Source organism: Stenella coeruleoalba (genome assembly GCF_951394435.1).
Source record: "Stenella coeruleoalba genome assembly, chromosome: 1".
NCBI classification, from domain to species: Eukaryota; Metazoa; Chordata; class Mammalia; order Artiodactyla; family Delphinidae; genus Stenella; species Stenella coeruleoalba.
The window spans coordinates 25,644,067-25,671,218 of NC_137169.1; the positions used below are offsets into that span (position 1 = coordinate 25,644,067).

Below are 27,152 nucleotides of genomic sequence, written 5' to 3' on the forward strand. Positions count from 1 at the left end.
GCTCTTGGGCAATCACTGTCCTCTTCTGGCCTCAGTTTCCCTTCTGTACTATGGGGGTATCACTCCCTGCCCTGCTTCCCTCAGAGCTTGTTGTGGGATCAGATGATATGAAAGTGCTTGATCAGCTATAATAAAGAGCCAGAGGTCTGGAGGAAACAAGCACAGCATTTTCATGATTCTTAAAGGCTTCCTTTCCCTACCAGCTTCCTCAGTCACACTTGTCACCTGCAGAGGATCTCAAAGCACCTTATAAAGTTGTGAGTTTAATCCAAGATCAGCTCTAATCAGTGTTGAGCATCTCAGTGGAAAATTCAGACCCAGGCAGGAGTGCTCTGGGGACTCCCTGCCTGGCCCAAGGGTAAACTGAGGCACGGCTCTCCTCATCCCAGTCACCCAAGGATGAAGCAGGAACCCAGGAGGCATGGGTCCCAGCTCCACATCGAGGACAGATGGAGGCTGGGGGAAGATGGGGTGAGGAAAGGTGAAGGTGGGGTGAGGAAGGGGAAAGGAGCGAAGGGACGACTCCCAGTCGCCAGATGGGAGAGGAAGACCCACTGTCGGTCACAGGTCTCGGGTGGGTCTGACGTCTGTCTCTAGAGCAAAACCTCCAGTACTGCCCGGGTCCTGGAAAACATTCTCAGAATTCCCTTATTGCAGAAGAATTCCAGAATCCCCCATCTCGTCCCGGACCAAACTCAGGGCACCAGGTTCTCTTGGGGTCCAACCCCAACACCTCTCTCCCCCCTTTCCCTGCGCATCCCCATCATCGCCCCGTACTTCTCTGTTCGAAGCCAGCTCTCCTCAGTGCCCCCGCAGAAACGGAACCTCGGTACCGCCCCCTCCCGGACCCGCCCCGCCCCGCGACCCCGCCCTCTCGGCCCCAGCCCGCAGGCGCGGCTTGGGGGCGCGGGACCACCCTCCCTCTGCACCGGACCTCGCCCTCCCCGAGTCCCCGACCTCCCGGACCCGGGCCGGAGGGCCGGAGGAGGCGGGGAGGGGCCAAAGGCAGCACCGCCCCCGCCCCGCGGCCTCTCCCTCCCGGCTCTGTCCCTCCCGGCCGGCCTCCGCGCCCCGCCCGCCGCCCCGCGGCCCCTCCCGCGCCGCTCCCGCCGCCCGCCCCGCTCCTCGCCCTCTCTGCCTCCGCCGCCCAAACTTTTCTGCGGGCGCGTCTCCGCGCGGCGGCCGCCTGCCCGCCCGCCCACCCGCCCCCCGGCCCATGGGCGCCCCGCCGCAGGGGGCCTGACCCTCGCGCCGGGTCCCCCGGCCGAGCCATGGCGGCCCGCGCGCCCCCCGCCGCACCTGCGGCCGAAGAGCCGGGGGGCCCGGGCGGCCCCCCGCGCAGGAAGAAGTCTCGCTCCGGCGTGTCCGGCCTCCGCCGTGCCTTCAGCTGGCTGCGGGGCAAGCGGCGCAAGAAGGCGGCAGGGACAGAGGGCGCCGAACCGGCCGCCCCCCGGGCCAAGAAGGCGGACGACAAGGCCAGGAGGGCCAAGGGTAAAGGCCGAGGTAAGGCGACCGGGCACCTGGGCAGGCGCCGGGCGGCGCCGAGGGTGCGGCCTGGGTGGCTCCTCTGGGGGTCCGCGGCATGTCGGAGGTGGTGACTCCCTAGGCGCCGTTGCTTGGGGAGCGAAGAGCCCAGGGCTCAGCCCCGCTCGAGATGGAGAGGACCCCCCGAAGGGGGCAGGAATCCCCTGGCTTAAGCAGGAAGTGCTGGCCGCCCGGCTCTTGGGACGGTGAGGCGGTGCCCCCTTCCCCCAGTCTCACTCACGTTCTGCCCTCTGCTGCTGAGTCAGGGGGTCAGAGTCTTGGCTCTGGCCTGGGGCCAATGGGAGAGGCACGTGACCTTACATCTCTGGTGGGGGGGTCCCTCTGGGTCTGGAAAGCCAACTGCACTCAAAAGGTGTTTCAGTCGTCGAGGTGGATCCGGGTTTCCAGCCCCACAGAGGACCCAGCACGGAGCATAACATGCTTTAGGTTCTTAGCAGTGTTAGCTTTTCCTACCTGGTCCCCCTCACCACTCACCTGGGCCAAACCGCAAACATCCACCTCCTGGGGTGGTGAGCTCAGGATCTGAGCCAACTGCCCCACCCACCACTCCTTCCCCCCGCCTTGGTAGAAACGGTCTTGTGTTGGAAGTGTGCTTGCAGATGGGGGAAACAGGCCCAAGTTAATGGAGAGGCTGTACCTGGGGCAGCGGTGGTTACCTGAAGTACTACAGCTAATTTCTTGCCTCTAGGCTCCCTCTGGCCTGATGGATGGGCAGCCTGACGGGAGGGGTGGCTGATCTGGCCCATCCCTACTGGAATCACTTTTCTTTTGGCCGCTTGCTTTGTTCTTCCCTCATCTTCCTCTCTGTTTCTGTCTCCTGATTGAGGTGGAGGGCATGAGTCTCTGCAAGAGGGTGGGGCTCCCTTGGGGCCAGCCGTCCTAGGAAGTCTACCTTTCCTGTGCTCCTGCTTCAGTGCTAGAGGTGAGGAAATGGCGGTGTGTGCAGGCCCATCCCATTCTGCCTGTGTTTACCCGCCCAGTGTCCTTTAACCACCTCCTCTGGAGGATAATTAGATGGAACACTTTAGGGGTCAGGAAGAGGGTGAAAGGCCTCTTGTGTGATTGCTTCCGGCCTGATCTTCCTTTTGGATATGGGCCCTGCTCCCCTGCAGCCCAGCCACAAACAGAAGTTGGGTGCTGAGGCTGAGATGACTGGGCCAGGCCCCATGGGAAGGTTTGCATGAGGGGTGTTTCCAAGGGCTCTGCAGTCCCCACAATATATGAAGTCTGTCCCAGGGCTGCCCCACTGGGATTCAATCTGAAGTCATCCCTATCACACTCGAGGGGGCATGGGTCAGAATTGCAGCAGGATGGTTTGTGGTCAGACTGTCAGGATTAGAGATAGAAGGCTAGTGGCATACCCCAGGGCAGTGGACACTTTTCCCCTGGGAGATCAGCCTGGGTGCAGGGGCTGGAAAAGCTGACTCTGTAGGTCCTTGCTCCGACAGTCTGGGTTAAGGGTCATTGGGTCAGTGGCAGGCCTCCCCCTGCCTTGTGTTTGGTATTGGGTAGCACTGGGCTTTCTGGGCAGCAGGTCGACCTGATTTGGGACCACGTGCATGGGCAACACCTCCCTGCCCCTGGCTGTTGTTTCCCCAGGTCTGAGGGTGGCCGTAGGTATGTCTGGAGGAAGTCCTGCTTCCTTTTGCTCCAACCTCCTATTATTCCAATTGTTTCCTTGTCACCTGCCTGGCCAAACTTCTTTTCTGTTTATTAAGAGAAATAAATCCAATCTCTCTAATCTCCACTGGCACTGCTGGTCAGGAAGGGGAAGCCCAAAGAAGGCTTAACTCTTTCTGGGGAAAATGTTTAGAATGAAGATTGGGGGAGATGGGGAGGAGGCACACACAGAAAATTCCTGGGAGGTCAGGGGCCTTTGCTAGGGAGGTCATTATCTCCCTGCTCCCAGTTGCTGAACCAAAGACCCATAGATGCAGGTCTTGGCTTCTTTAATCTGAGTCCCCTACTATAAAAGGGAAAACTGAGCTTGGGATAGATTTTGAGCCTCTGTTTTCCAGAACCCCCGTGCTCCCCGCACTGCCCTGCACAGACTTAGAAAGGAAAGAGAGGAAGTCTGACATTTATTTATTATTCTGAATGTGCCAGAACGCCCCCCCCCACCTCCCCGCCCCACATCCATTACCTCCATTATCATTTACGACCATTTGAAGATGGAAAAACTGAGGCTCAGGGACAGTTTTGAGCGATTGATTTGGTCACCTGGGATTTGAACTCAAATCATCTGACTTCCAAAACTGGTCCTGCTTTCATGATTCTCCCAAGGACATAGACCAGGGGGTAAGGCTTAAAGATCTTCTCATCCAACCCATTGTACAGATGGGAAGAGGCCCAGAGAAAAGTGAGGGAACTTGATAAAGTAGGAGGAGTATCAGAGTCAGGCAAGTTAATGAGAGTTCACATCCTGGCCCAGCGGTTAGCAAGCCCTGTGACACTGGGCAAGCAACTTCTCTGTGGCCTCACTGTTTCCATTACTGTCTGTTGAAGAGAGGGGACCTTCTCACTGGGCTAACCTTCCGGCTAGACATATCCTTGATGGGTCTGTGAGCTTTCCAAGATTCTTACAAAAGAGGATGTGAAAATTATTTGAAAGTGAAGTCACCATAGAAATGTAAGGGGTCGCTGTTATTGTGTTTGTGAGTTTATTCCCCTGAGTTGTGAGGACCCAGTCTGGAAGGAATGGGCTTTGAAGCCGACAGGACAATTCTGTCCTGGGCCCTGGTCTGCCCCTCCCGGGCCATGTGACCCCGGCAGGTTATTAACCCCTCCAAGCCTCAGTTCTGCTACCTGTAAAATAGAGATAACAAATCCTGGCTTTACAGGGGTGTTTCAAGGATCAAATTAGAAAACAGACATGCAAGTGCATTGTGAATTGTGGAGCATGGTCCAGATGTCAGCGGGTTGCTGCTGCTGTGATGCTGAGGACTTGAGCATTAGCTAAGTTTATCCTGATTCATGTTTGGAAAACAACTCATTGGTTACACCTCAGATACCCGTGATGATGATGATTATTGAGGGGGGATCCACGGAAGGTGGAGTCTTACCTTTGTCCAGCGGAGGATTCAGGCACAGAAAAAGTAACAGACAAACAAACAAGCAGACATCCATATATTTCAGAAATATCATGTGGACTCTAGACAAGTGTGTGGGGAGGAAGTGTTTCTGGGATGGATGCCAGGACTGGAGGCTGGCAGATAATCGGGGGAGGCTTCCTGGAGGAGGTGAGCAGAGTGTGGAAGGAGGGCAGGGTGCTGACTAATTTGAAGGGGAACATGAAGGCTGCTATGTGCCAGACCCTGGCCAGGCATTTTCATGAATGTTTTCCCTTGTCCTCAACAACCTGGGAGGTGGTCAGTTACAACCATTTATAGGTGAGAAAATAGGCCCAGAGGGTGAAAGTAAGTTGGTCAAGGTCATTCAGCTTCATTCATTTGAAAAAGACATATTCCTTACTAGATAGTGTCATGTACTGGTCAGGGTAATGCAAATATTTGGGACAAGACGGGCAAGGTTCTTACTTGCATGGACATGATGAACATAGCGTAGCACTGACAGAGCCACTCAATCTGTCTCCAGAGGCCATACTCCAAACAAGATAATATGAGGTTGGATGTGTTTCTGACTCGAGGGGAGTAACTGCTGTAGAGCTTAGGATCAACTTCGGGGAAAGGAGTATACAGCCCTCCCGAAGGTTTCTCTCAGGCAGTGGGCAGTGGCTGGGGGGGTGGGTGCTGGGGATGGCTCCGATACTGATAGTGAGAATTTAGGAGCTACCCTGCCAGGCTCAGCAGATTTAACCCCATGAACGTTGGCCACTCACTCAGGGAGAGCTGTGCTGGGCATGGGGTTATGGAGAGAATCCTGCGTTTGAGTTCTGCTTTGCCAAGTCCTGCCCCATTCTTGGCAAGACACTGTCTGTCTTAATAAAGATGGGGTTTAATGACCTCTGACCATTAGTGGCCCTTTCTCATTCTAGAATTCTATGAGTTTGAGAATGGTCTGGAGGAGCAAGCTGGAAGGGGGAACTGGGGGTGGGAGCTATGTTCAGGGAAGGAGAGCCTACCTTTGGCCAGTCAGATGGACACGACATCGGGACCCAGTGGTCTGGATGTCATAGGAAGGTGGGTGAGGATGCAGGGTGAATAATGCCAACTCTCCCTGCTGAGGAAGGGGCCTGTGTAGCTCTAAAGCAAAGTGAGGACCCAAAGGCACTTTGGTTAGTGGTCACTTTGCCTCTCTGAGGTCCGGGTGGTATCTGTTTGCCTTTCAATAAACACTCCATGTATTTCCACATTCTGTGCCATTGCATGTGCTGTTCCCCACCTAGTATGTGTTTCCCTTCCCTTTTCTATCCAGTACTTCTATTCATCCTCAAGGCCTGGTCCAGTGTCATCATCTCTGTGATACTCCTGGGGAAATTATTGCCCCCAGACTCTAGAGCAGGGTGCTCAAGAGATTTGGAGTTGAACAGCATATGCTTTTCTTTCTTTTTTTAATATTTTATTTATTCGTTTATTTATTTGGCTGTGTCGGGTCTTAGCTGCGGCATGCGGGATCTTTTGTTGCAGTGCGCGGGCTTCTCTAGTTGGCGCACGGGCTCTAGAGCACACAGGCTCAGTAGTTGTGGTGCGTGGGCTTAGTTGCCCTGCAGCCTGTGGGATTTTAGTTCCACGACCAGGGATTGAACCCTTGTCCCTTGCATCGGAAGGGGGATTCTTTTTTATTTTTTTGGCTGCAATGGGTCTTTGTTGCTGTGCTCAGGCTTTCTCTAGTTGCGGCGAGCAGGGGCTACTCTTTGTTGTGGCGTGTGGGCTTCTCACTGCAGTGGCTTATCTTGTCGTCGCAGAGCACAGTCTCTAGGCATGCGGGCTTCAGTAGTTGTGGCTTGTGGGCCCTAGAGCGCAGGCTCAGTAGTTGTGGCGCACAGGCTTAGTTGCTCCGCGGCATGTGGGATCTTCCCGGACCAGGGCTCGAACCCGTGTCTCCTGCATTGGCAGGCAGATTCTTAACCACTGCACCACCAGGGAAGCCCAGAAGGTGGATTCTTAACCACTGGACCACCAGGGAAGTCCCAGGATATGCTTTTCTGGTCACCTTCTTCTTGGGGAGGGGCATCTCAGTGTCCTTAGCCTGGGGCCTTGGCTGATGTGATATGGGCAGGGCTCCCTCTGCTGTGGGATACATCAGTGGGGGAGTGGTTTCCATAAAGGAGTCTGGGTCCACCTTCTCCAAGCCCCTCTGAAGTGATGAGCATTGTCTGCCTTGGGTCCAGATGGGAGAGGGGGTCTCACTAATTTATTTCACAAATACTTATTAAGTATTTAATGTTAGGTAATAAGTACCTACTATGTGCCAGACTCTGTCCTGAGGATGAATGAAAGACAAGGTCCCAGTCCTCGTGAACCTCACAGTTTGAGGGGGGTAGTAGACATTGAACAAGTAATTAAGGGTCAAGAAGTGTGACTAAGGAGGGAACAGAGTGATCTTCCCCGAGAGGTGATGCGAGCTAAAATGGAAGAATGAGGGGAAGCTGGGGTTGAGGGATTTGCAGAGCTGGAACCAGGCAAGGCTTCTGTTGGGGGTTGGGACCAGCTGGCTGTCGCATTCCATGGGCACAGGCATCACCATACCTTACTGTTCTGAACATCCTGAGGGCAGGCCCTGGGCTGACTGTCTTTTCCCTCTGCCCTGCCCAGCACAGGGCCTGGCATTAAGTGGCTTTGGGTGATAGGTGGGTAATCTGATATGGGCCCCCAGAGCACGGGTATCTCCAGATCCTGGGCGCTCAGAGCTGATAGCCTGAGATGTCACAGGGAGCCCTCACGGCACATACAGATGGGCAACTGAGGCCCAGAGGAGGAAGTGACTTGCTCAAGGTCATACAGCCAACCAGTGTTGGAGGCAGAACAGGAGCCCACACCTGCCAGGCTGACCTCAGCTTCCCCACTCCTTTGTTCTGACTTCAAATGGAAAATCCCATCCCAGAAAGGGCCCTCGAGCAGGGGTGGGATGAAAGGAGCTGGAAGCCGAGGAGGCCGAGAAGGCCTCATCCATCCCCTCCCTTACCTCTGACACCTTCAGAAGGGGCCGGGTCCAGCTGCCTCTCCCCCTCACTCCTCAACGGAGGCCCTGGATCCGCACCGGTGGCACAGGGCCCAGGTTCTCCTGGAAATCCCCTTCAGGCTGGGGGGCCCTCCCCCCACCACTCTCCCTTTCCCTGTGGCCAGAAAAATCTCTAATCTGTTGTCGGCAGAGGGCAGTGGGAGCGCCTCCCCTCCCCCACCCGCCCCTCGGAAATTCCCCTCTCCCCGAACCCTCAAAGCTGTCTCAGCTGCTCCTGGCCTGTCACATGCTGAAGAAAACTAATGAGAGGCGGCATTGTATATTGTTTAGGCCGCAGTGAATGTGGCGGGGTGGGGAGAGCAGGTATACACACCTCTGCCTCCCATCTGGAGAACCCATGGACGGCCACCTCCAGTCCTGTGGCTGACTTGGGGGAGGAAGTGGGTGGAAGCAGCTTCCTTGGGCAGCAGGGATGAACTCGTTGTCCACCTCCCCCATGACTATACTCCCCAGGACTCTGTGCTCTAGTGTTCCGCTGTCCTGGGGGCCGGTTCACCAAAGGCTGTCAGCTGCACTCCCAGGGTGCTCTGTGCTGGCATGGAGGGGAGATGGAGACAGCTCAGCCTGCCAAGGGTTTAAACCCTGAATCTTCTGGCAAAGTGCATGCTTCCAGGAGGCTGCTGATGGGGTCTGTTCCGAGTAGGACCTCCTGCCTGCTTTAAGATACCCTCTCCTCTAAGCCCCTAGCCAGCCGAGGCCTTTAATACTATCCTCCAGGAGGGTCACGAGACACTCAAGCCCTGCCTTGTGGTTCCAGGAGTTCTGGTCCATATGCCTACCATATCACCTACTTCTTCCCACCAGTCCTACCCCAGGCTCTCCCAGGCTCTCCCATGCACTTGACTCGTTGGTAGTACTCTTCCTCCTGGATCCGGGAGCAAGCACAGCCTTTGTAGTGAAAGAAGGTAAGACTGGGAGAGTGCCTTGGACTCTCTTGCCTGTGCCTCTTCACCTCCATTAGTGCTCAAGGTGCTATCATCACCACCTTTGCCAGTTTCTGTTCAACACGTAGGGATACCTACTGTGTGCCAGACACTGTGCTGAGCCTGGGGCTACTAGGAGGAGTGAGAGGATCAGTGTCCTTGAGGAACTTGTTTTCTGGTTGGAAAGGGACATACCAAAGCAAACTGTTGCCTTGAGACAAGTGCTGGGTTGGTGTTACACAGGGTGCTGGGGAGCCCTGAGGTGTGATCAGTTCTGTATCAGCGGACAGCATTAATGCCTGTGGGAGCCCCAAGAACTGGGCTGGGGGAGGGGGGGGTCAAGGAAGACATGGAGGAGGACACTGTCTAGCAGGGCCTTGAGGACAGGCAAAGGTGGAAGAGGAAGGAGCTCTGAGAATGAGAGGGGTGTGGTCAGAGATGAGGCTGAACTGGTGAGCGGGGGCAGCTCCTGCAAGGTATCCTGTGAAGGCCAAGTTACCTGCTACACTCCAGACATCCTTCTAAGCTCTTTGCATGCCTGTCCTCACTGAATGTATGCCAAGGGATTTGGACTTTACCCTTGAGTGTTCTCTCTGCCCCCCCATACCACCTTTCCCCTTTATGGGCCTCAGGTTCCCCACCTGTAAATTAAGGGAATTGGGCCAGCAAATCTCTGAGGTCTCATCGAGCTCTGCCACTAGGACCCTCTTCTCTGTGCAAGGCAGGGAGCCTGCTGCACACAGCATGGGATACAGTGTATGCTCAACAAGTATTTTCTGCGTGGATATATAAAATACCAGCCCCTCAGGGACTACACTGTTGTCAACCTCAGTCTCTTAACAAGAGATGGGCCTCAGGGAGGGTGTGGTTCCGCTTTAACTCTCCCATTTTGCAGGGAGGGAACAGGGTGTCTTGGAGCCACTGGGCATAAGAGGCAGCGAGGTGTAGTGGAGGGGCTTGCTGAGGTGTAGTGGAGGGGCTTGCTGCGGTGGCAGAAAGGATGAACCTTAAGGGGATTAGAACTGAGGGCCGTGGGCTTCCAGCCCAGTGCTCTTTCTCTGTCTATACCATGCTGCCCCTGGTTGGAGAGATGGCAGAGTGATCGTAAAGGAGAGTCCTTGCCCAGTATGTGGGCTCCTGGGCAGGTCCCTGGACACAGGGCACTTGTGAGAACATGAAGATGTGGGGGCCTTGGGCAACCTGGAAGGCTTTCAGAAGAGGTGAACCTTGGCCTGGGCTTTGAAAAACAAAGACTTATTTAACGGGAGATGAGAGAGAGTTAGGGTTAGATGCACACAGACATGTGCTTCCATGTATGTTTACCTATATGCTCCATTACTTACACATACCCCGCCCCCCAAAGGTAGATAGATATGGGTATATCAGCAGACAATTGCACAGTCATATTGATACAGAAAAGCACATGCAATTACAGTCTTATAGACAAACGTTTTTACTTACATGCACTCAAGCAGACTATTACACACTCAAATACACAAAAAGCAGGGATATTCAGCCAGCTTGAGGGAGTCACAATTATATAGGCAAATACACAAAAGCACACATCCAGACCTATGTAAACAGACTCAATTATATGGATACAGGCATGCAGTCACAGAGGATGACACAGAGAGGAACCCACATGTTCAGGGTCACAGATGCACAACTACACAGCCACATTCAAGAACGCAAATACAAATGCCCAATTACATGCCCTCCTTCAAGGTCATGGAGAGGCACAGATAAAGTGGTGGGGTAGGTAGCCTGGAGCAGTGGGTATTGGACTCAGTCTGGGTTTGAGTACTGGCTCTGTAGCTTAATGCTGTTTGACTTTGGGCTAATCATTTGATTTCATGGAACCTCAATTTTCCCATCTGTAAAATGGAGATGATAAAAGTACCTACCTTACGGAATTGTTTTGTGCATGAAATTAAGTAATGCATGAAAGCAGTTATCACAGTGCCTGGCACATAGAAAGCGCTATATAAAAGGGTTCTATTGTTATTTTGAACACCATTACTACAGAAATACAGTCAGATAGATGTATTTGTACAAACAAGCAGAGACAGGAGATACACAGACACGTGACACTCACGGGGTGGTGGTTGGTGGGCCCTAGCAGCAGCAAGGCTCCAGACCCCGCCTGTCTGGAGCCTGGGCCCCTAGTTCTCTTGGTTCAACTGAAGTCCTCAGAGGCAGCCCCTGGCCTGGGAGAGCGAGCGATCCGTCGGCCCCACCTGGACAGGCCCGGCCTTTCCCAGAGCACTGGGCGGGGCGGCTCAGCAGGTCTCCCAGGTCCTCAGAGGGGTGGAGCTTACGGGATGTGCGCCAGGCCCCGCCCCCTGCCGGCCCCTCCCTCACCCCGGCCATTGGCCGCAGAGCCCGGGGGCGTGGCCGAGCTGGGGCTGGGGGCGCCTGCGGTGGCCGCCCGCGCTTCTCTCTGCCTCCCTCCTGTGGCTGCGGGCCCGGCTGCCGGGCTGGTAGGGCTGCGCTAGGGTTCCCGCGCCGGCTCCCGCGCCCACCATGGGCAACTCACACCACAAGAGGAAGGCCCCAAGCGGCCCCCGGGCCCGCAGCTTCTGGCGGTTCGGGCGGTCGGCGAAGCGGCCGGCAGGTAGGGGCTGGGGGTGGGGGCGGGGCAGGCGGGGAGGAGGGTCTTCCTGCCGCAGCCGCCGCCGCCGCTGCTGCCCCCTCCTGGGGCTTGTTGGGTGTGAGTTTGGGGGGCCGGGAATCCCCCGCACAGACCCCACCCCTCACATGCAGACAGAGACACATGTACGCACGAATACCCGCGGGCGGGCACATGTACATGTTCACAATTTACAGTCACATACACAACACCCACTCAGATGTATGGACATGCAGACACAAAATCACATACACATTCACACCCACACGATCGCTGTGGGAGGCACAGATCCTGAGATACAGGTACATATACCTATGTATACGGTTTACCCAGCCACACGAACACCACCACAGTCGCAGATTCAGACACATTCGTGTAGGTACAGTTGCCCAACGTCTTAGGCACACGTATGTACACACAGGTTCAAAACTGCACAACCAGCCAGACCCCAAAGCACTTATACACACACACACACACATACACACGCACGCACGCACATTTGTTCCCCAGGCTTTAGCCCTCACAGGCTGAAAGTTTGCAGAAAGGAGGGGAGACAAAGGTTGAGGGGAGAAGCAGGAAACCAGGGGCTGGAGACTCGAGCCGCCTCCATCTGGCTTGATCGGGAGTCGGACTGGTTCTCTGGGCTCCCTCCCCACCCCCATCCGCACCGCCGCTGCCTCTCTCTGTCCCCCTTCCCCCCCCCACCCGCGGTCCCCATGGTCGCTGCCGCATCTCCCCCTTTCAGTGCAGCCACCGAGCTGGAACGCAGCCCTTCCCAGCGTGCTGCGGGATCTGTCCGCGGGTCACATTCCATCCTCCAAGTCGGGGGGAGGGGGCAGAATGGGAAGGCCTCCAACCCCAAGGCTGGGAGCCAGGATTCCTGGTTCCCCCCAGTGGGTGTGGCGGTTCAGGGTATCCCCGGGTCCCAAGAGGTGTTGGAGGAGGGGCTGTCTAAAGTGCCTAGTTCCTCCGCCTGGTGAATCCAGACATGGGGTAGGGGCAGGGTGGGGATCCACCCCCCACCCCGCAAGATAAGGGGTCTCCAACAGAGTCGGGTATCTGCTGGTTTTGGGGAATGAAAAAATCCTGGAGAAGGTGGCTTGGGGGGCCTCCCTCCTGTGGTGGGAGAATCCACCCATGACTTCCCAGGATGGCCTACCTTCCTAGAGGTTCTGAATTGAGCCTGATGATCTCATCCCTCCATGCAGGGTGCAATAGAAAGGGCCTAGGCTGGGATTTAGGGTGTCTGGGTTCTCAGTGTTCCTCTGGTATGGGCTCTGTGACCTTGAGCAGATTGCTTTCACTTCTCTGGACCTTCCTGGCTCCTAGAGGGAGGTCTGTCTGTGAAATTAGGGCAGCTTAGCTTCGGTGACTTCTTGGGACCCTTACAGTTCTGGCTGGCTATTTCGTCGTGAAAGAGACTGATAGAGAAGGTGGGCTTGTCCAAGGTCATTGCCTGCAGTGGTTTGAAGAATAATCATGATTATTAAGAAAAGAATTAATTAAATTCTGGTACGCTCTCTGAGGTTCCTCAGAAGCTGGGTTGATGAGAGACTCCTGGACCTTCCAGTAGTCTCCCTGTCCCAGTAATCCTGAAATCTAGGTTGTGCCCACCTGTCTCTCCTCTTGGAATCGGCACCAAGGGGCTGGGGCTGGGGCTGGTGAATCTTCATCTGCCCTCGTATGGCCACTCTAATCTGATGGTTTCCTGAGAACCAACTGTGGATCCAGACTTGTGACCATTTGTGGTGGGGGAGAGAGAGATTAAGAGGGCTGTTTACAATCTCCTGCCCGCCAGCCCTTACAGAAGAGGCCTGGGGCTTCTAGCATCTCTTGTGCTCTTCCAGTTCCTGCTGCAACTCAAGGGTCAACCAGGCTTTAAAGGTGTTCCTAAAAGCCCAGAAAGCAATGTCAAGGCAACATAGAAGAAAGCGTGGGGGGCTAGGGAATATTCTAGGCTATATGTTAAAAGGCTTTTGGGTTGCGGTCAGTTTTAGAAAACTGGGGAGCTGGTATTAAAGAAGTAACTGTAGGGTTGGAATTAGTCCTGGATTGTTGATTAGACAAGAGAACCTGCCCAGGGATGCATTTCAGCTCTGGGGTATGGTCGTGAGCAAAGGCATGGGGTTGAGACTGAGTGTGGAGGCTGGAAAGCAAAGTAGTTGAGGTTTCTTCCTTGTGCCTGGGAGGATAAAAAGTGAATGTAAACCTCAATCTCTTTGTTTTTACTTGTGCTGAGGATTCTAAGGCTTCCCTGGCTTCAGCCTCTGCTGACACAGGTCCAGGTATGGGACTGGGGCTTGAGTGCTTACTCCTTTGATTAGTCTGTGAAAGGATGGGGGAAAGAACGCAAGGCAAGCAGAGAGGGCTGGAGTCTATAGGCCAAAGGGAGCCAGTGAAAGTGTTTGAGCAATTGAGGAGCCAATGAAAGTGGTATGTTAGGAAGATGGCAGGTGCAGGCAGGACAGGTTGGGGGGTGGGGTGGTGAGAGTGGAAGCTCATAGAACGGTCTGGAGGCTGTTGCAGTAATCCAGGGGAGAGGCTGATGAAGTGAGGGCTGGGGACATGTTGAGGGCTGTAGGAGTGGAGAGGAGTGGCAGCTGCAGAGACACTGCAGAGGAGGTGGCGGAAGTGATAGGAAGGACCTGGGATTAATCAGACGTTGAGAGTATGGGCCAGAGAGTGCTGTGAAGGCTCTATGCGTGAGGCTGCTTGGCTGGGGGTGGCAGCAGAGCTAAATGCTATGCTAAACCCTTTACTTTGATTAATTCATTTGTCCTCCAACGGTCTTACAAGCTGTAAGCTATTATTCCCATTTTACAGATGAGAAAGCTGGAGCTCAGAGAAGTTAAGTCACTTGTCCAAGGCTACTCAGCAAGGAGGTTGCTGAACAGGGATTCAAACCCAAGCCTGTCAGATTCCAAAGCCTGTGCTCTTAATTATTTTAGGTGTAGATGGATATCCTCTTATGACGGAGGGGCCTGCATGTCCTCCGGGTGAAGAAAGCCTGAGGCCCTGGGGGATTTGGACTCCGTATGGTGCACAGGTGGAGGAAGCACTGTGGAGGAAGGGCAGGGGTTGAGGACTAAGCATTGAAGCCGCCAAGAGCTCAGAGAGGGAGCTGGTTGGCAGTGGGAGGGGAAACTGAGTTTCAAGGAAGGGTTGGTCCCATGTTACAAATGCCCTTGGACCATAGAGAAGGGTGAGGGTGAATAGGGAGAGGCCTCCTCACTGCTGCAAAGACATTGTAACCTGCTGGGATTGTTTGGCCTTGGTTCTCAGGAATCCAACTCAACCCTCCCAGCCCCAGGCCATCTAGGCACTTGGTCCTGGGAGGTACGGAGAATTGGTGAAGGATGTGAATTGGGAGCTCAAGGAGCACCCCCAGCACTCTGTCCTCTTCCTGTTCCCATGCATTATACTGTCAGGCTTACACACATGGCCCTCCTCCTGATAGGGTTTATTGTTCCCACTTTGCAGATGAGATTGAGGGAAGGGACTAAGTCATTGGTGGAGTCAGACTCCGCCCTGCCTCTGGACCTAGAGCACCAGTGGCCGCAGCTGGGAGAAGACCTGCTCCTGTTACCTCCCTTGCCCCCTTTCTTCCTGTTTCCTCTCCCTTACTGGGGTGGGGAGACTTGTGACCAACTGTATGTCTAGACTTGCTTGTGGGAGCCCTGGGCTTCCAGATAAGGGGCTGGCCCAGCCCTCTCTGGTCTGAGGGATCTGAGATAAGCTGAACCCCCTTGCTGCCCCAGGTCCTGACCCAAAGTGAGGGACCACTCCCCTCCTTCTAGCGGCAGAGTCATACATGCCAAGGGCTCCTTAGAGATCATCTCCCCAACCGTCCCACCTCACAGATGAAGAAACTGAGGCCCAGAAGATGGCAGTGCCTGATTCAGGATCATGCTTCAACTGAGGGGCAGTGAGAGCTCAGGCCTAGGACATCTGACTCCCGGGGCAATGGGATATCTGGTGTGGGCTCCGAATTCCCTTTCCTCCCAAACAGGGGGCAGTTAGGGCTGCTAGATAGGGCTAGGTCACTGAGGAGCTGATAGGAAGCTGATGTTAAGTGTCCCTTATCAGACCTTATCTTAATAATGGTTCTCAACTCCACTTGAGATTTGAAGAGAGCTCCAGAAGTGGATGGGAGAGGAGGCCTCTAGAGGCATGGGAAGAACAGCAGCCAGTGTGAGCTGGGCTCACATCCTGATTCTGCCATTATTAGCTGTGTGACCTTGGGCAAGTCACTAACCCTAGGGGAGTGCCTCTGTATGGTGAGGAGGATTTAGTGAGAGACCATGTGTGTCTCAGTCAATTGGCACTCAGTAAATGCTGGCTTATGATTGGCGAAAGTGAAAAGGCCCCCATGCCTGGATAGGCAGAGGCTCCCTCTGATGACAACACTGTGTTTACACTTGGTTGCGTGGCTTTAACTTTCCCAGGCACTCTGTGAGGTGGGTGTTAGTCCCACTTTACAGATGAGACTGCAGCCCTGAGAGGCTGATTCATTTGTCCAAAGCCTGGAATCCAGACCTTCCGACTCCCTGCCTTTTTCTCTCCTGGCTTCATGGTGGCTGCCTCTCTGGCATCTATGAAATGAGGATAATCATGCCTTGAAGGAACAAAGGAAAGGGCTTTGGAAAGTCAGGATCTCACCCTGGCCGAAAGAGATTATTATGTTACTGTCGGCAGCAGATACTGACCCGGAAACTCATTATGACATTTACTAATATTATGGTAGCTAATTCCTCCCTGTGTTACTGCCTGTTCCCCCAGGCGCCTGTAGGACGGGATCCTCCCCTTTCTGTCCCAGGCGCTCCCTACCCACCAATATTTACCGTAGAACCGGCCTGTCAGCTCTGCCCTGGCTAGGCTGGGGCTTCGCACTGAGAAGAGGAAGGAGGGAGATTCCCCTCGTGCAGAAGTGGGGTGCAGAGCTCCCCCACTTTGGGCAGTGACTGAGGCTATGGCCCCCTCCCTCCCACGCCGACCCCTTAACTTCCTGAGACTTAGGGTCACTAAGGCGTTTGCAGTGAGACCCAGGTTCTGGGCTCTGCCACTTCCTGTTTGGGTGACCTTGAGCAAGTCACTGTCCCTCCAGCCTTGTGCTCATTTGTAAGAAGGGAACTCACACCTACCTTTCATGTTTCTCATTCGCTTTCTTCGAGACAGTAGAAGAGGAAAGTGTTTTGAGAGAACGGTAAAGCGCCTTCACCTGAGAGTTGTGTTCACTTCCTTTTGTCTTGCCTCTAAGAGAATAAAATCTACGCATGCTCTGGATTCTGCTCCTATGGGAAGGCCCGGGTCCCCTCTGGGCCTTGGTTTGCCCACCAGTACAAAAGTGAGGGGCTGAGACTTAAGGGCCTCCAAACACCCTGAATCCTGGCTCCAGAGCAAGGCCACCTGGGCAGCTGTGCCCTCCCACTTCATTCCTCTCCCCTGAGTCAGGCCAGCCTGGCTGCGGGGCATGCCGCAGCCCCCGCCCCTTGCTCTGGAATGGGGCAGGTTGAGGCCTCACCCCGTGGAGGATGTTGCCAAGACAGTACATACGCATGCGCACAGGTGCACGTGGCCTTGGGGGGCGGGGGCAGGGGCTCCCTTTCCTATTCCTCTCTGTTTCCAGGCTCAGGGGGGCCCCAGAGCAGCGGGTACATGCATCTGCCCTCGTGTACACGCAGCCACCCAGCAAGACCCTGCATGAATCTGCGCAGTGGCGCTCGGGTGTGGGGAGGGCGTGGACTAGGGAGGCGTGGGTGTGCTTTGTGGACGTGGTGGTGAGAGCACCCACCTGTGAGGGATGGCCCCAGTGAGGCTTTTTGGAGGTGCGGTCTGCACACTTCTGCTGGTGGTCTGTATCTCAGCTCCTTCCGGAACTTGCAGGTGTGCTTCCTGGTGTGCGTGGCCTGGAGCAAGGTGTCTTCTCAGATCCAGGAAGCCTCCTCCCCTGGGCAGGTAGGGGAGGCAGAGGCTGCGTGGTGAGCTTCAGTCCCAGGCTGCACCTCTGGACTGTGCTGAGGCTGAAGGTCCTGGAACACGGACTCCAAGTGTGGCCTTAGGCAAGGTCCTTCTGCTCTCTGGGCCTTAGTTTCCTTGCGAGGTGCATGCTCTCCATCCGAGGCTCGGGTTGCTGAGCCTCTCCCCAAACAAGCTACAGGTGTGTAGACCTGCGCCTGGGGTGGCTCAGAGGGACCTCAGGCTCTGGCCAAGGCGTGGGTGGGGGTCGGGGGGATGGGTGTTGCTGGGGGAACCAGATGTTATCAAGTGTGAGAGCCTTGGATCCTGCTGGGGAATTTGCAGCTGTGACCCTGACTGCAAGCTATGGGCCTGGGACCTTGATGAGCTGATGTTTCCCCACCCCTGACTTAGCAGAGCTCAGCCCTTAGTTTCCCTGGTTGGGAGAAGCTGAGCATGCCTTTGTCCTGCATGGTTGAAGGCTCCAGTTTTGGAACCAGCCAGAGCTTGGGAAGTCACCTGGCTCTGTGAGCCTCACAGGTCAGTTACCAGGAGAGTATCTTTGAGTACCTGCTTCGAAGGACTGTTGTCAGATCTGTGAGGGTAGAGACTGCCTTCCACCAGCACCTGGCATGGTGCCTGGCACGAATTAATCACCCTACAAGTGTCGGTCTACTGCTCTTTTCTGTTTGAGTGGGACTAATAAGAGGGATGGATGGGTCTGGCCTAAGAGAGAGGGAAGAGGGGAGGATGTGGTCAAGAAACCTCAAATTTTGGGGGATGGTAGGGTCATCCAAACCTTCTTCAGAGGGAGATCAGGTTTGTAGCTGGCACAGTGGGCAGAACGTGGCTTTTGGATTCAAGTGGTCTTGAGTGTGAATGCTGTCCCGCCACTTACCAGCTTTATAATGCTTGCCCTCTCTGGTGTCCATTTCCTCATCTGTAAAATGGAGATAAAAGTGCTTACTGGGCTTCCCTGGTGGCGCAATGGTTGAGAGTCCGCCTGCCAATGCAGGGGACACGGGTTCGTGCCCCGGTCTGGGAAGATCCCACATGCCGCGGAGCGGCTGAGCCCGCAAGCCATGGCCGCTGAGCCTGCGCGTCCGGAGCCTGTGCTCCGCAACGGGAGAGGCCACAACAGTGAGAGGCCCGTGTACCACAAAAAAAAAAAAAAAAAGAAAAAAAAAGTGCTTACTTCTTGGGAATTCCCAGGCGGTCCAGTGGTTAGGACTCGGTACTGTCGCTGCGGGGGCCTGGGTTCAACCCCTGGTTGGGGAAATAAGATTCTGCAAGCCGCACAGCACAGCCAAGAAAAAAAACGTGCCTACTTCTTAAGGGTGTTGTTTAGATTTCAGTGATCTGAGGATATATACTATCTAGCCCCACAGAATTTTGTTCTCTAGAGAGCAAAGGCTCAGGTATCTGCATGAGTGGTCCCTGAGAAGTGGCACAGCAAATGGGGAAGGACCAGTAGGAGGATCTTGCAGCATGGGAGCCATTGTGAATTCTTAGATCCCTAGAGACTCAGAGAGAGAGAGGTGCTGTGAGAGAGGGGTGTCCTCAGAGTCTGGGGGACAGCACTTTATAGTTCACAGACCTTCTCTTCCACAGTCTCAGCTACTCTGTTTTTTTTTTTTTTCTGGCTGCAGCGTGAGGCATGGCATGCAGGCTCTTAGTTCCCTGACAAGGGATGGAACCCATGCCCCCCTGCAGTGGAAGCACGGAGTCTTAACCATGGGACCACCAGGGAAGTCCCTCAACTACTCTTTTTGGAGTTGCCAGGGGGAATCTCTTTTAACACCGTCAATACTCAGCTGAACCTTTAGTACTGACCTCTTGGGGTTCTTTGAATAAAATCCTGACTCTGCCAAGGCCTCTGGGGCCCAACCTGACCTGGCTCCTGCCTTTTCTCACCTGCCATTCTCTCCCTTGCTCATCATATTCCAGCCACACTGGCCTCCTCTCTGTTCTGGGAAAACCACCCCACCACACCTGCCTCAAGACACCTTTATGCTTGCTGTTGCCTCTTTCTTTTCTTTCTTTCTTTTTTTTTAATATTTATTTACTTATTTGACTGCGCCAGGTCTTAGTTGCAGCACACAGGATCTTCGTTGCTGCGTACGGGGTCTTCATCGCGGCATGCAGAATCTTTAGTTGTGGCATGCAGACTCTTAGTTGCAGCATGTGAGATCTAGTTCCATTACCAGGGATCAAACCCGGGCCCCCTGCATTGGGAGCGTGGAGTCTTAGCCACTGGACCACCAGGGAAGTCCCTGCTGTTGCCTTTTTCTAGAAGGTTCTATGCCCAGCACTTGCCCTGGTTGGCTTCTTCTTTAGGTCTCAGTTCCAATAGCCTTTCCTTGATGCCCCCTAAAGTCACCCACTTCCTGTCACATCTCCTCAGCCCTCACTATCTAAAATTATTTTGCTAGTTTACCTCATTTGTGTATTCATCAAATATTTATTTATTTATTTATAAAATTTATTTATTTATTTATTTATTGGCTGTGTCAGGTCTTTGTTGCTGCGTGTGGGCTTCGTCACGGTGCATGGGCTTCTCATTGCGGTGGCTTCTCTTGTTGCGAAGCACGGGCTTTCGGCACGCGGGCTCAGTAGCTGTGGCTCGTGGGCTCTAGAGCTCAGGCTCAGTAGTTGTGATGCATGGGCTTAGTTGCTCTGCGGCATGTGGGATCTTCCCAGACCGGAGCTCGAACCCATGTCCCCTGCATTGGCAGGCGGATTCTTAACCACTGTGCCACCAGGGAAGCCCCTCATCGAATATTTATTGAACTCATAGTATGTGCCAGACACTAGAGATATACTGGTGAACAAGATAAAAGTTTTCCAATAGCTGTAGCCCCTAGTACTAGTTTAATAAATATTTGCTGATTAAATGAATGGATACAACAATCTTACAAAGAGGAGTTCTTAGCCTTGTTTCCATGTGAGGTCATGACTTGTATGTGATGGAGCTGGATTTGAACCTGGACCTGACTTCCCTCCAAGTACCTTCCCTCCTGCCCCCCACTCTTACTGCCCCCACCTGTGACTAATTCTGTTCTCCCCCCTGCCTGGTGATCCAAGAGAGTCGCTGAGTCACAGAGTGAGACCAGTGAGAAGAATCCTGGGCTGGAGGAGGGAGAGGTCTGTGTTGAAGGCCTGCCTCTGTTTGTGTGACCTTGGCAAGTTAGTGCTTTTCTGGCTGTTGATGTTACATTACTGAAGTGGGAAGATAATCCTTTGGAACGTCTGGGGCTGGACAGACACGTGAGGGGTTGTTAGCACCAGCCACTGTGATTCCGCTCTGGGCATCTCCCCGGCTTCCCAGCACTGTGTCCTGGGCTGGCTCCTGCTCCTCCAGGGACCTCTGCCAGTGTGTCCTTGCCATCCGCCCAGGCAGTCCTGGGCTTCTGCCTGGCTGCTGCATGCTGTGAGCCCCTTCCCCAGGGAATCACCCTCAGCAGCCAGGAGGACTTGGGGGTGGGCACCATGCCAAGTCTAGTCTAGTGGCTCTTCCACCCACCATCTGGCAGCCGGCACCCTTGCCTTAGCTCTGGCTCGTGACCGTTTAGAAAAGGACTTGGAGACAGGGGTAGTGGGCTGCCCCTGGAATTGAGTATCTTTGGCCCTCCTAGTCATCCTTTGCACAAGAGCCGAGCACCCAGAGACTCCGTGCCTCAGTTTCCCTGTCGGAGTCTGGGAAGGTGCCTGCTCCTGCCCTGCACTCGAGGGGCGGGGTCGGTGGATGGGCGGGAGCAGTGGTGAAGGTGGGAGGAGGACCTGGAGAGTAGCCCCTCCCCCTCCTCTGCCTGGAGCCGGCGCTCTGCGGCTGGGCGGGCAGACTCATCCCCTCAGCGCTGGGTTATGGTGAAGGCATCGCCCGGCGTTCTGGAGAGGTCAACGTAGGGGACGGTCCGAGTGGCGTCGGCAGTCATGGTGGTGTTCCTGGGCCGCCACCTCCCGGCGCTCCTCGGGCTCTTCAAGAAGAAGGGTGAGTGGGTGTGGCTGTGGGGGAGATAAGAGATCTCCGACACCCCCATTTGCCAGACCCTTACGTAGAATGGGGGATCAAGGCCGGGGAAGGCAGTGGGGTGGGGGATGCGGGCTGGTAATGAGGCCAGACTCCCCTGTCCGCCACGGTGCCTTTGTCCAGCAGCTTTCCTACTGCCTTTGTTTGATTTCTGCTTGTGTTTCAGAGGATGGCTCTAGGTGTCTCTGACCTTGAAGCCCGCAGTCCTCGGGCAAGATTGCCTTCCTCCAGGGGTACTCACGCTTTACTGGGTACATCCCAATACCTCAGTTCCAAGAGGTAGTGCACCCCCTCCCGGGTCAACTCAGTGTGTGTGTGTGAGGATGGGATGTGGGGAGCAGAGTAGAAAGGAAAGTAGTGCCCCTGGAAGTTGGGGAGCAGATCAGGAAAATCGTGTTTAGAGGCCTGGGGGTGAAGTTTTGAGGGGAGGGGCCTATCCCCTCCTCCTCCTAGGAACTGGGCTTTCAGGCCTGGATTAAGATGTGGGGGCCAGAGGGCCCCCAGTTTGAGTGTGATTCAGGAGTCCCCTCGGGAAACCTGGAGTTTAGTCTTGGCTCTGACTCCGATTTGCTGGGTGACCTTAGGCAAGACCTTTCCTCTTTGAGCCTCTTTGTGGACTTGTAAAATCAGGAGGTCGGGGAGAGGAGGGTCACTGAGAGACCTCCTAGCTCTGACCTTGTGGGATTCCTGAGGATTCCCTGGGCGGGAGCTTGGCTGTTGAAGAATGCGCTGAGGAAGGCGGAATGGGCAGTTCAGGTGTCTGAATTGAAGATCCTGATCTTGGGGCGTGGCCCTTTAAAGGGCTTGTTTTGTTCCTGTCCCTCCACAAGGTGCTGCCAAGGTCACATGACCCTGCCAGAGCTTTTGCTTATGTTGTGGGTTCTGTTTAAAGGGGGGCTGGGGCTGCAAAGTGCTGACACAGCCCCTATTCCCAGGATTAGATGCCCAGCTCCTCCATGGGCAGGGCCTGTAACAATATCCTTTGTAATGGACCCCAGGCTCCTCTGCACCAGGGCCCTGGGCCTCCAGGAGAGGGGGATACCTGGGACTGTTCCCCAAAGAGAGGCTGGAGCTGCCTCAGGGGGAGTGGAGTGGCTGGGGTCCCTCTTCTCCCCTCCCCAGCCTATCCTTCCACGAAGGGACAGCTGCGTGGGTGATTAGGGGACCCAAGTGGCCATATCCTTGGCTTAGCCCACACCCCAGGACTTCCTGGGAATCTGGTTATGACCTTTGCTAGTGCCCACCCCCTTCCTAGTGTCCCATGTGTCTTTTTCTTGGGGTGTACAAAGAGGTGGTTTGTCTTCCTGTAAAGTGGAGCTCAGGATCTGGAGACAAGAGAAATGTATTTGCTATGGGCTGTGTGTACACTGGAGTGTCTTGCATGGGGCCCTGAGTGACAGTTGTGTGTATATTTGGGTACTGTTTGTGTATATACAGACTGGGGACTGTGGGTGTCATGTGTATATGTGGTGGCTGGGTGTGCTCTTGGTTTTACTTGGATGCTATGTGTTTGTATACATACTGAATGAAGCCTGTGGGTGTTGTGTGCATATATGGTGGGCATGTGTGCCTTGGATATGGTGCCCTATATGGGGCCCTTTGTGTGGTGTGGGTGCTCAGGTATATGTACACTTGGATTATAGCTTGTGTATGTACTTGGGGGCTGTGTATATTGAGTGTATACCCCAGGACTGTGGGTTGTGAGTACAGACTGGGGGAAGTAGGCACTGCATGTATGTGCAGGTGCCCTGTGCACTCTGGGGACTGTGGGCGCCCTTGTTGCAGTGCCTGTGCCTTCCCAGGGCCCAGATACCTTTGGGCCTCACTTTCCTTCCTCCTCCATTCCCAGCAGGCTCTGCCAAGGCTGAGAGTGACAAACGACTAAGTGTGGGGCCAGGCCAGGGGCTAGGGTCTGCAGTGGATGAGCACCAGGACAATGTCTTCTTCCCCAGTGGGCGACCGCCTCACCTGGAAGAGCTGCACACGCAGGCCCAGGAGGGGCTCCGTTCCCTCCAGCACCAAGGTAACCTCCTCCTCTTCTCTCCAGCGCTACTTTCAGCTCCCAAAGTCAGAGGCCTAGCTCAACATACCTTTCTGATGCCTTTCAGAAAAACAGAAACTGAACAAGGGTACCTGGGACCATGGAGACACACAGAGCATCCAGGTGAGCCCTGCCCCCAGCTCAGTCTTGATGTATTCCTCTCTCCCTGCTTGACCTCTGACAAGTATGTCTTTGAACCCTTCTGGATCTGTTTCCTTTCTGTATCATGAAAGGCTAGACGAGATGCCCCCGAGGGCTGGTCCAGGGTAGCTCTAGCTGATGCCTGCTCAGTGCTAGGTGATGCTGGGGCAGGTCGGTGGGGGGTGAATCTGAGTCAGAAGTTACAAAGGGGAGCCTGAGGAGGCAAAGGTAAGCCCCACTCACGCCTCTGGGCTGATCCTTCTTCCCCCAATAGTCCTCCCGGACCGGACCAGATGACGATAGCATCTCCTTCTGCAGCCAGACCACATCCTACACAGCTGAGAGCTCCACGGCAGAGGATGCTCTCTCCGTCCGCTCTGAGATGATCCAGCGCAAAGGTATCCACTCACCAGCCAGGATTGTTGGGCAGGAGAGGGGGTGGTGGGCACCCAGCACCTGCAGCTTTCCCTTTTGCTCCTAATCTAGTGTTTCCCAAGACTGTGATTCAGTGGATTCAGGAAACATAGTACCCTGTGTCCTCTTGGAGGTTCATAATGAGCATTAACTGAAAAGCAGGACAGTGAAGAGTTGAGAAACCTGGTTTTGAGCCTAGTGTTGCTATTTACAGCTGTGTGATCTTGGGCCAACCCTTTACCTCTCTGTTTGATGTTCTAGAAAAATGAGGATAAGAATACGTACCTTATTGGAATGAATGCCAAGTGTTTAGCATGCTAACACATTTAATAAGTGTTCGCTAAATGGAAATCATCATTATTGACCTAGTAAAGCCTTCCAGAAAGCTTGCAGAAAAGTGTCTAGCTTTGTTTAACCCAGCTATGCCCATGCCTACTTGACTGTGGAAGTCTTTTCTCAGAGTTCTTATTAATATTCTATAAAAGTTGTGCTCTGCAGAATGTGCCCCAGACCTGCTCTAACAGTTTCTCTCCCTGGACTCTGCCCGCAGGCTCCACCTTCCGACCGCATGACTCATTTCCCAAATCATCTGGAAAGTCAGGGCGTCGGCGGCGGGAGCGGCGGAGCACGGTGCTGGGACTGCCACAGCACGTGCAGAAGGAACTCGGTGAGCGCCTGATGAGGAGGCTGTGGGCGGGCAGCCCTGGCCGCCCCCTCTGCTGACCATCCCACGCCCTCCTTGTCCATTCCAGGCCTGCGGAATGAACGTGAGGCACCAGGTACTCCTCGGCCTCCCGGTCCACGGGACGTTGTACGCATCCCCACGGTGGATGGCCATCCGGCAGGCCCGGCCTCAGGGCCAGGGGCCAGGGTGTCCCTGCAGGCGCTGGAGGCAGAGGCTGAAGCCGGTGCCCAGGCAGAGGCCATGCTGCAGCGCCACATCGACCGCATCTACCGGGATGACACGCTCGTTGGCCGGTCCACGGGGGCCCGGCCCTTGCCACTGACCCGGCCCATGTCCCTAGCAGTGCCCGGACTGACCGGAGGGGCAGGGCCTCCAGAACCCCTGAGCCCGGCCATGTCCATCTCGCCCCAGGCCACCTACTTGTCGAAGCTGATCCCGCACGCCGTGCTGCCGCCCACAGTGGACGTGGTGGCCTTGGGCCGCTGCAGCCTGCGCACGCTGAGCCGCTGCAGCCTGCTCTCATCCAGCCCGGCCTCCATCCGCTCGCTGGGCCACTTTTCCTCGGTCTCCAGCCCGCGGCCCCGCAGCCGCCACCCTTCCTCCTCCAGTGACACCTGGAGCCACTCTCAGTCCTCTGAGACCATTGTGTCTGACGGCTCTACCCTCTCCTCTAAGGGTGGCTCAGAGGGCCGGCCAGAGAGCTCTGTGGCCAACAGTAACGTGGCGCCCCCTCCCCTGGGGGGCAGCGGGAGGGGCTCTCCCAGCGGGGGCAGCACTGCCGAGGCCTCGGACACTGTTAGCATTCGGAGCGGTGGCCAGTTGTCCAGCCGGAGTGTGTCCCTACGGAAGCTGAAGCGGCCCCCGCCACCTCCCCGCCGGACCCATTCGCTCCATCAGCGCAGCTCAGCAGCACATGATGGGCCCCTGGGGCTGCCTCCCAAGCCCGAGCGGAAGCAGCAGCAACAGCTGCCCCGGCCGCCCACCACTGGCGGCGGGTCAGAAGGGATGGGGGCAGCACCCTGTCCATCCAGCTCAGCAGGCAGCTGGGTGCCTGGCTTGTCTCCAGGTGGCTCCCGGCGTCCCCCACGCTCCCCAGAACGGACACTCTCACCCTCCAGTGGATACTCGAGCCAAAGTGGTACCCCTACCCTCCCTCCCAAGGGTCTAACAGGGGCCCCTGCTTCCCCAGGCAAGGCCCAACCCCCTAAACCAGAGCGTGTCACTTCACTTCGATCTCCCGGGGCCTCGGTCTCCTCCTCCCTCACGTCTCTATGTTCCTCCTCCTCTGATCCGGCGCCCTCAGACCGCTCTGGTCCGCACGTGTCGACCGCCCTGGGTGACAGGTTTGTCATACCTCCTCACCCCAAGGTGCCTGCCCCCTTCTCCCCACCTCCCTCTAAGCCCAAGAGCCCCAACCAAGCTGCCCCTGCTCCAGCTGCCCCTGCTGTGGTCCCTGGGCCCATCTCTACCACTGCTGCCAGCCCTGAGACCCCACCTACTCCCCAGACATCCCTAACCCCGCCTCAGGCAGCTCCCGGTGCCTCCAAAGACCAGTCACCCCCACCATCCCCACCCCCATCTTATCACCCGCCCCCGCCACCCACTAAGAAGCCAGAGGTGGTTGAGGAGGCCCTGTCTGCCCCAGAGACTGCTGAGGAGGCCCTCCAAGATCCCACCTGGCCCCCACCCCCGCCTCCTGCACCGGAGGAGCAGGACCTGTCCATGGCTGACTTCCCTCCACCCGAGGAGGCCTTTTTCTCTGTGGCCGGCCCTGAGCCTGCAGACCCTTCACAGCCCCCGGAGCCCTCCTTAGCTACTGTCTCTTTCCAGAGCCAGCCCTGTGGTACCCCAGATCTTCCTCCAGCTCTGCCAGCCCCATCTGTTGCTGGTTCTGTCCCAGGGCTTCAGGCCAAGGTCCCTCGGAGGGAACCAGGGGGCTGCAGCAAGGGTGGCGGCCTTCCCAGGGAGGATGCTGGTGCACCCCTGGTCACACCCTCACTCCTGCAGATGGTTCGGCTGCGCTCTGTAGGCACTGCCACAGTGGCTCCGACTCCAGCGTCAGGGCCGTCGGCCCCCCAGAAGCCACTGCGAAGGGCCCTGTCAGGGCGGGCCAGCCCAGCGCCTGCCTCTTCAGGGCTCCACGCTGCTGTTCGGCTCAAGGCCTCCAATCTGGCTGCCAGCGTGGGCCCTGTGAGTGACCAGCCCAATGGACCACCTGAGGCAGAGCCGCGGTCCCCTGCCTCTACGGCCAGCTTCATCTTCTCCAAGGGCACCAAGAAGCTGCAGCTGGAGCGGCCCGTGTCCCCTGAGACCCAGGCTGACCTCCAGCGGAACCTGATAGCTGAACTTCGGAGCGTCTCAGAGCAACGGCCACCCCAGGCCCCAAAGAAGCCACCTAAGGCCCCCCCGCCTGTGGCCCGCAAGCCTTCTGGGGGAGTCGCCCCCCCCACCTCCCCCAGCTTTCCTCCGGCTGAGCCCCTTCCTGCTCCTCCCACCAACGGGCTCCCCCATGCCGAGGACAGGACTAAGGAGAAGCTGGCAGAGAATGGAGGTGTGCTGCAGCGGGTGGGTCCAGAGGAGAAGCTGGGCCTGCCTGGCACAGGTACGGTGGGCGGGGAGGGGTGGGGTGTGGGTCCCATCACTGGTAA

General features: G+C 55.8%; 1 protein-coding gene across 5 annotated transcripts in view; it reads left to right on the top strand.

Annotated features, from left to right (window-relative positions):
• Positions 1–958: 958 nt before the first annotated feature.
• The window catches only part of NHSL3 (NHS like 3), a 28,834-nt gene continuing 2,640 nt past the window's right edge, over positions 959–27,152 (top strand). The window contains exons 1-6 of one of the 5 annotated variants that reach the window (XM_079931140.1): positions 959–1,503; positions 23,073–23,246; positions 23,332–23,387; positions 23,680–23,803; positions 24,370–24,486; positions 24,572–27,106. In XM_079931140.1, coding sequence (XP_079787266.1) covers positions 1,272–1,503; positions 23,073–23,246; positions 23,332–23,387; positions 23,680–23,803; positions 24,370–24,486; positions 24,572–27,106 — 3,238 coding nt within the window. In that variant the 5' untranslated portion in view covers positions 959–1,271. Of the gene's footprint in view, positions 1,504–11,065; positions 11,224–20,047; positions 21,185–23,072; positions 23,247–23,331; positions 23,388–23,679; positions 23,804–24,369; positions 24,487–24,571; positions 27,107–27,152 lie in introns of those variants that run through there. The other 4 variants (XM_079931136.1, XM_079931137.1, XM_079931138.1 and 1 more) reach the window with 4 other exon arrangements.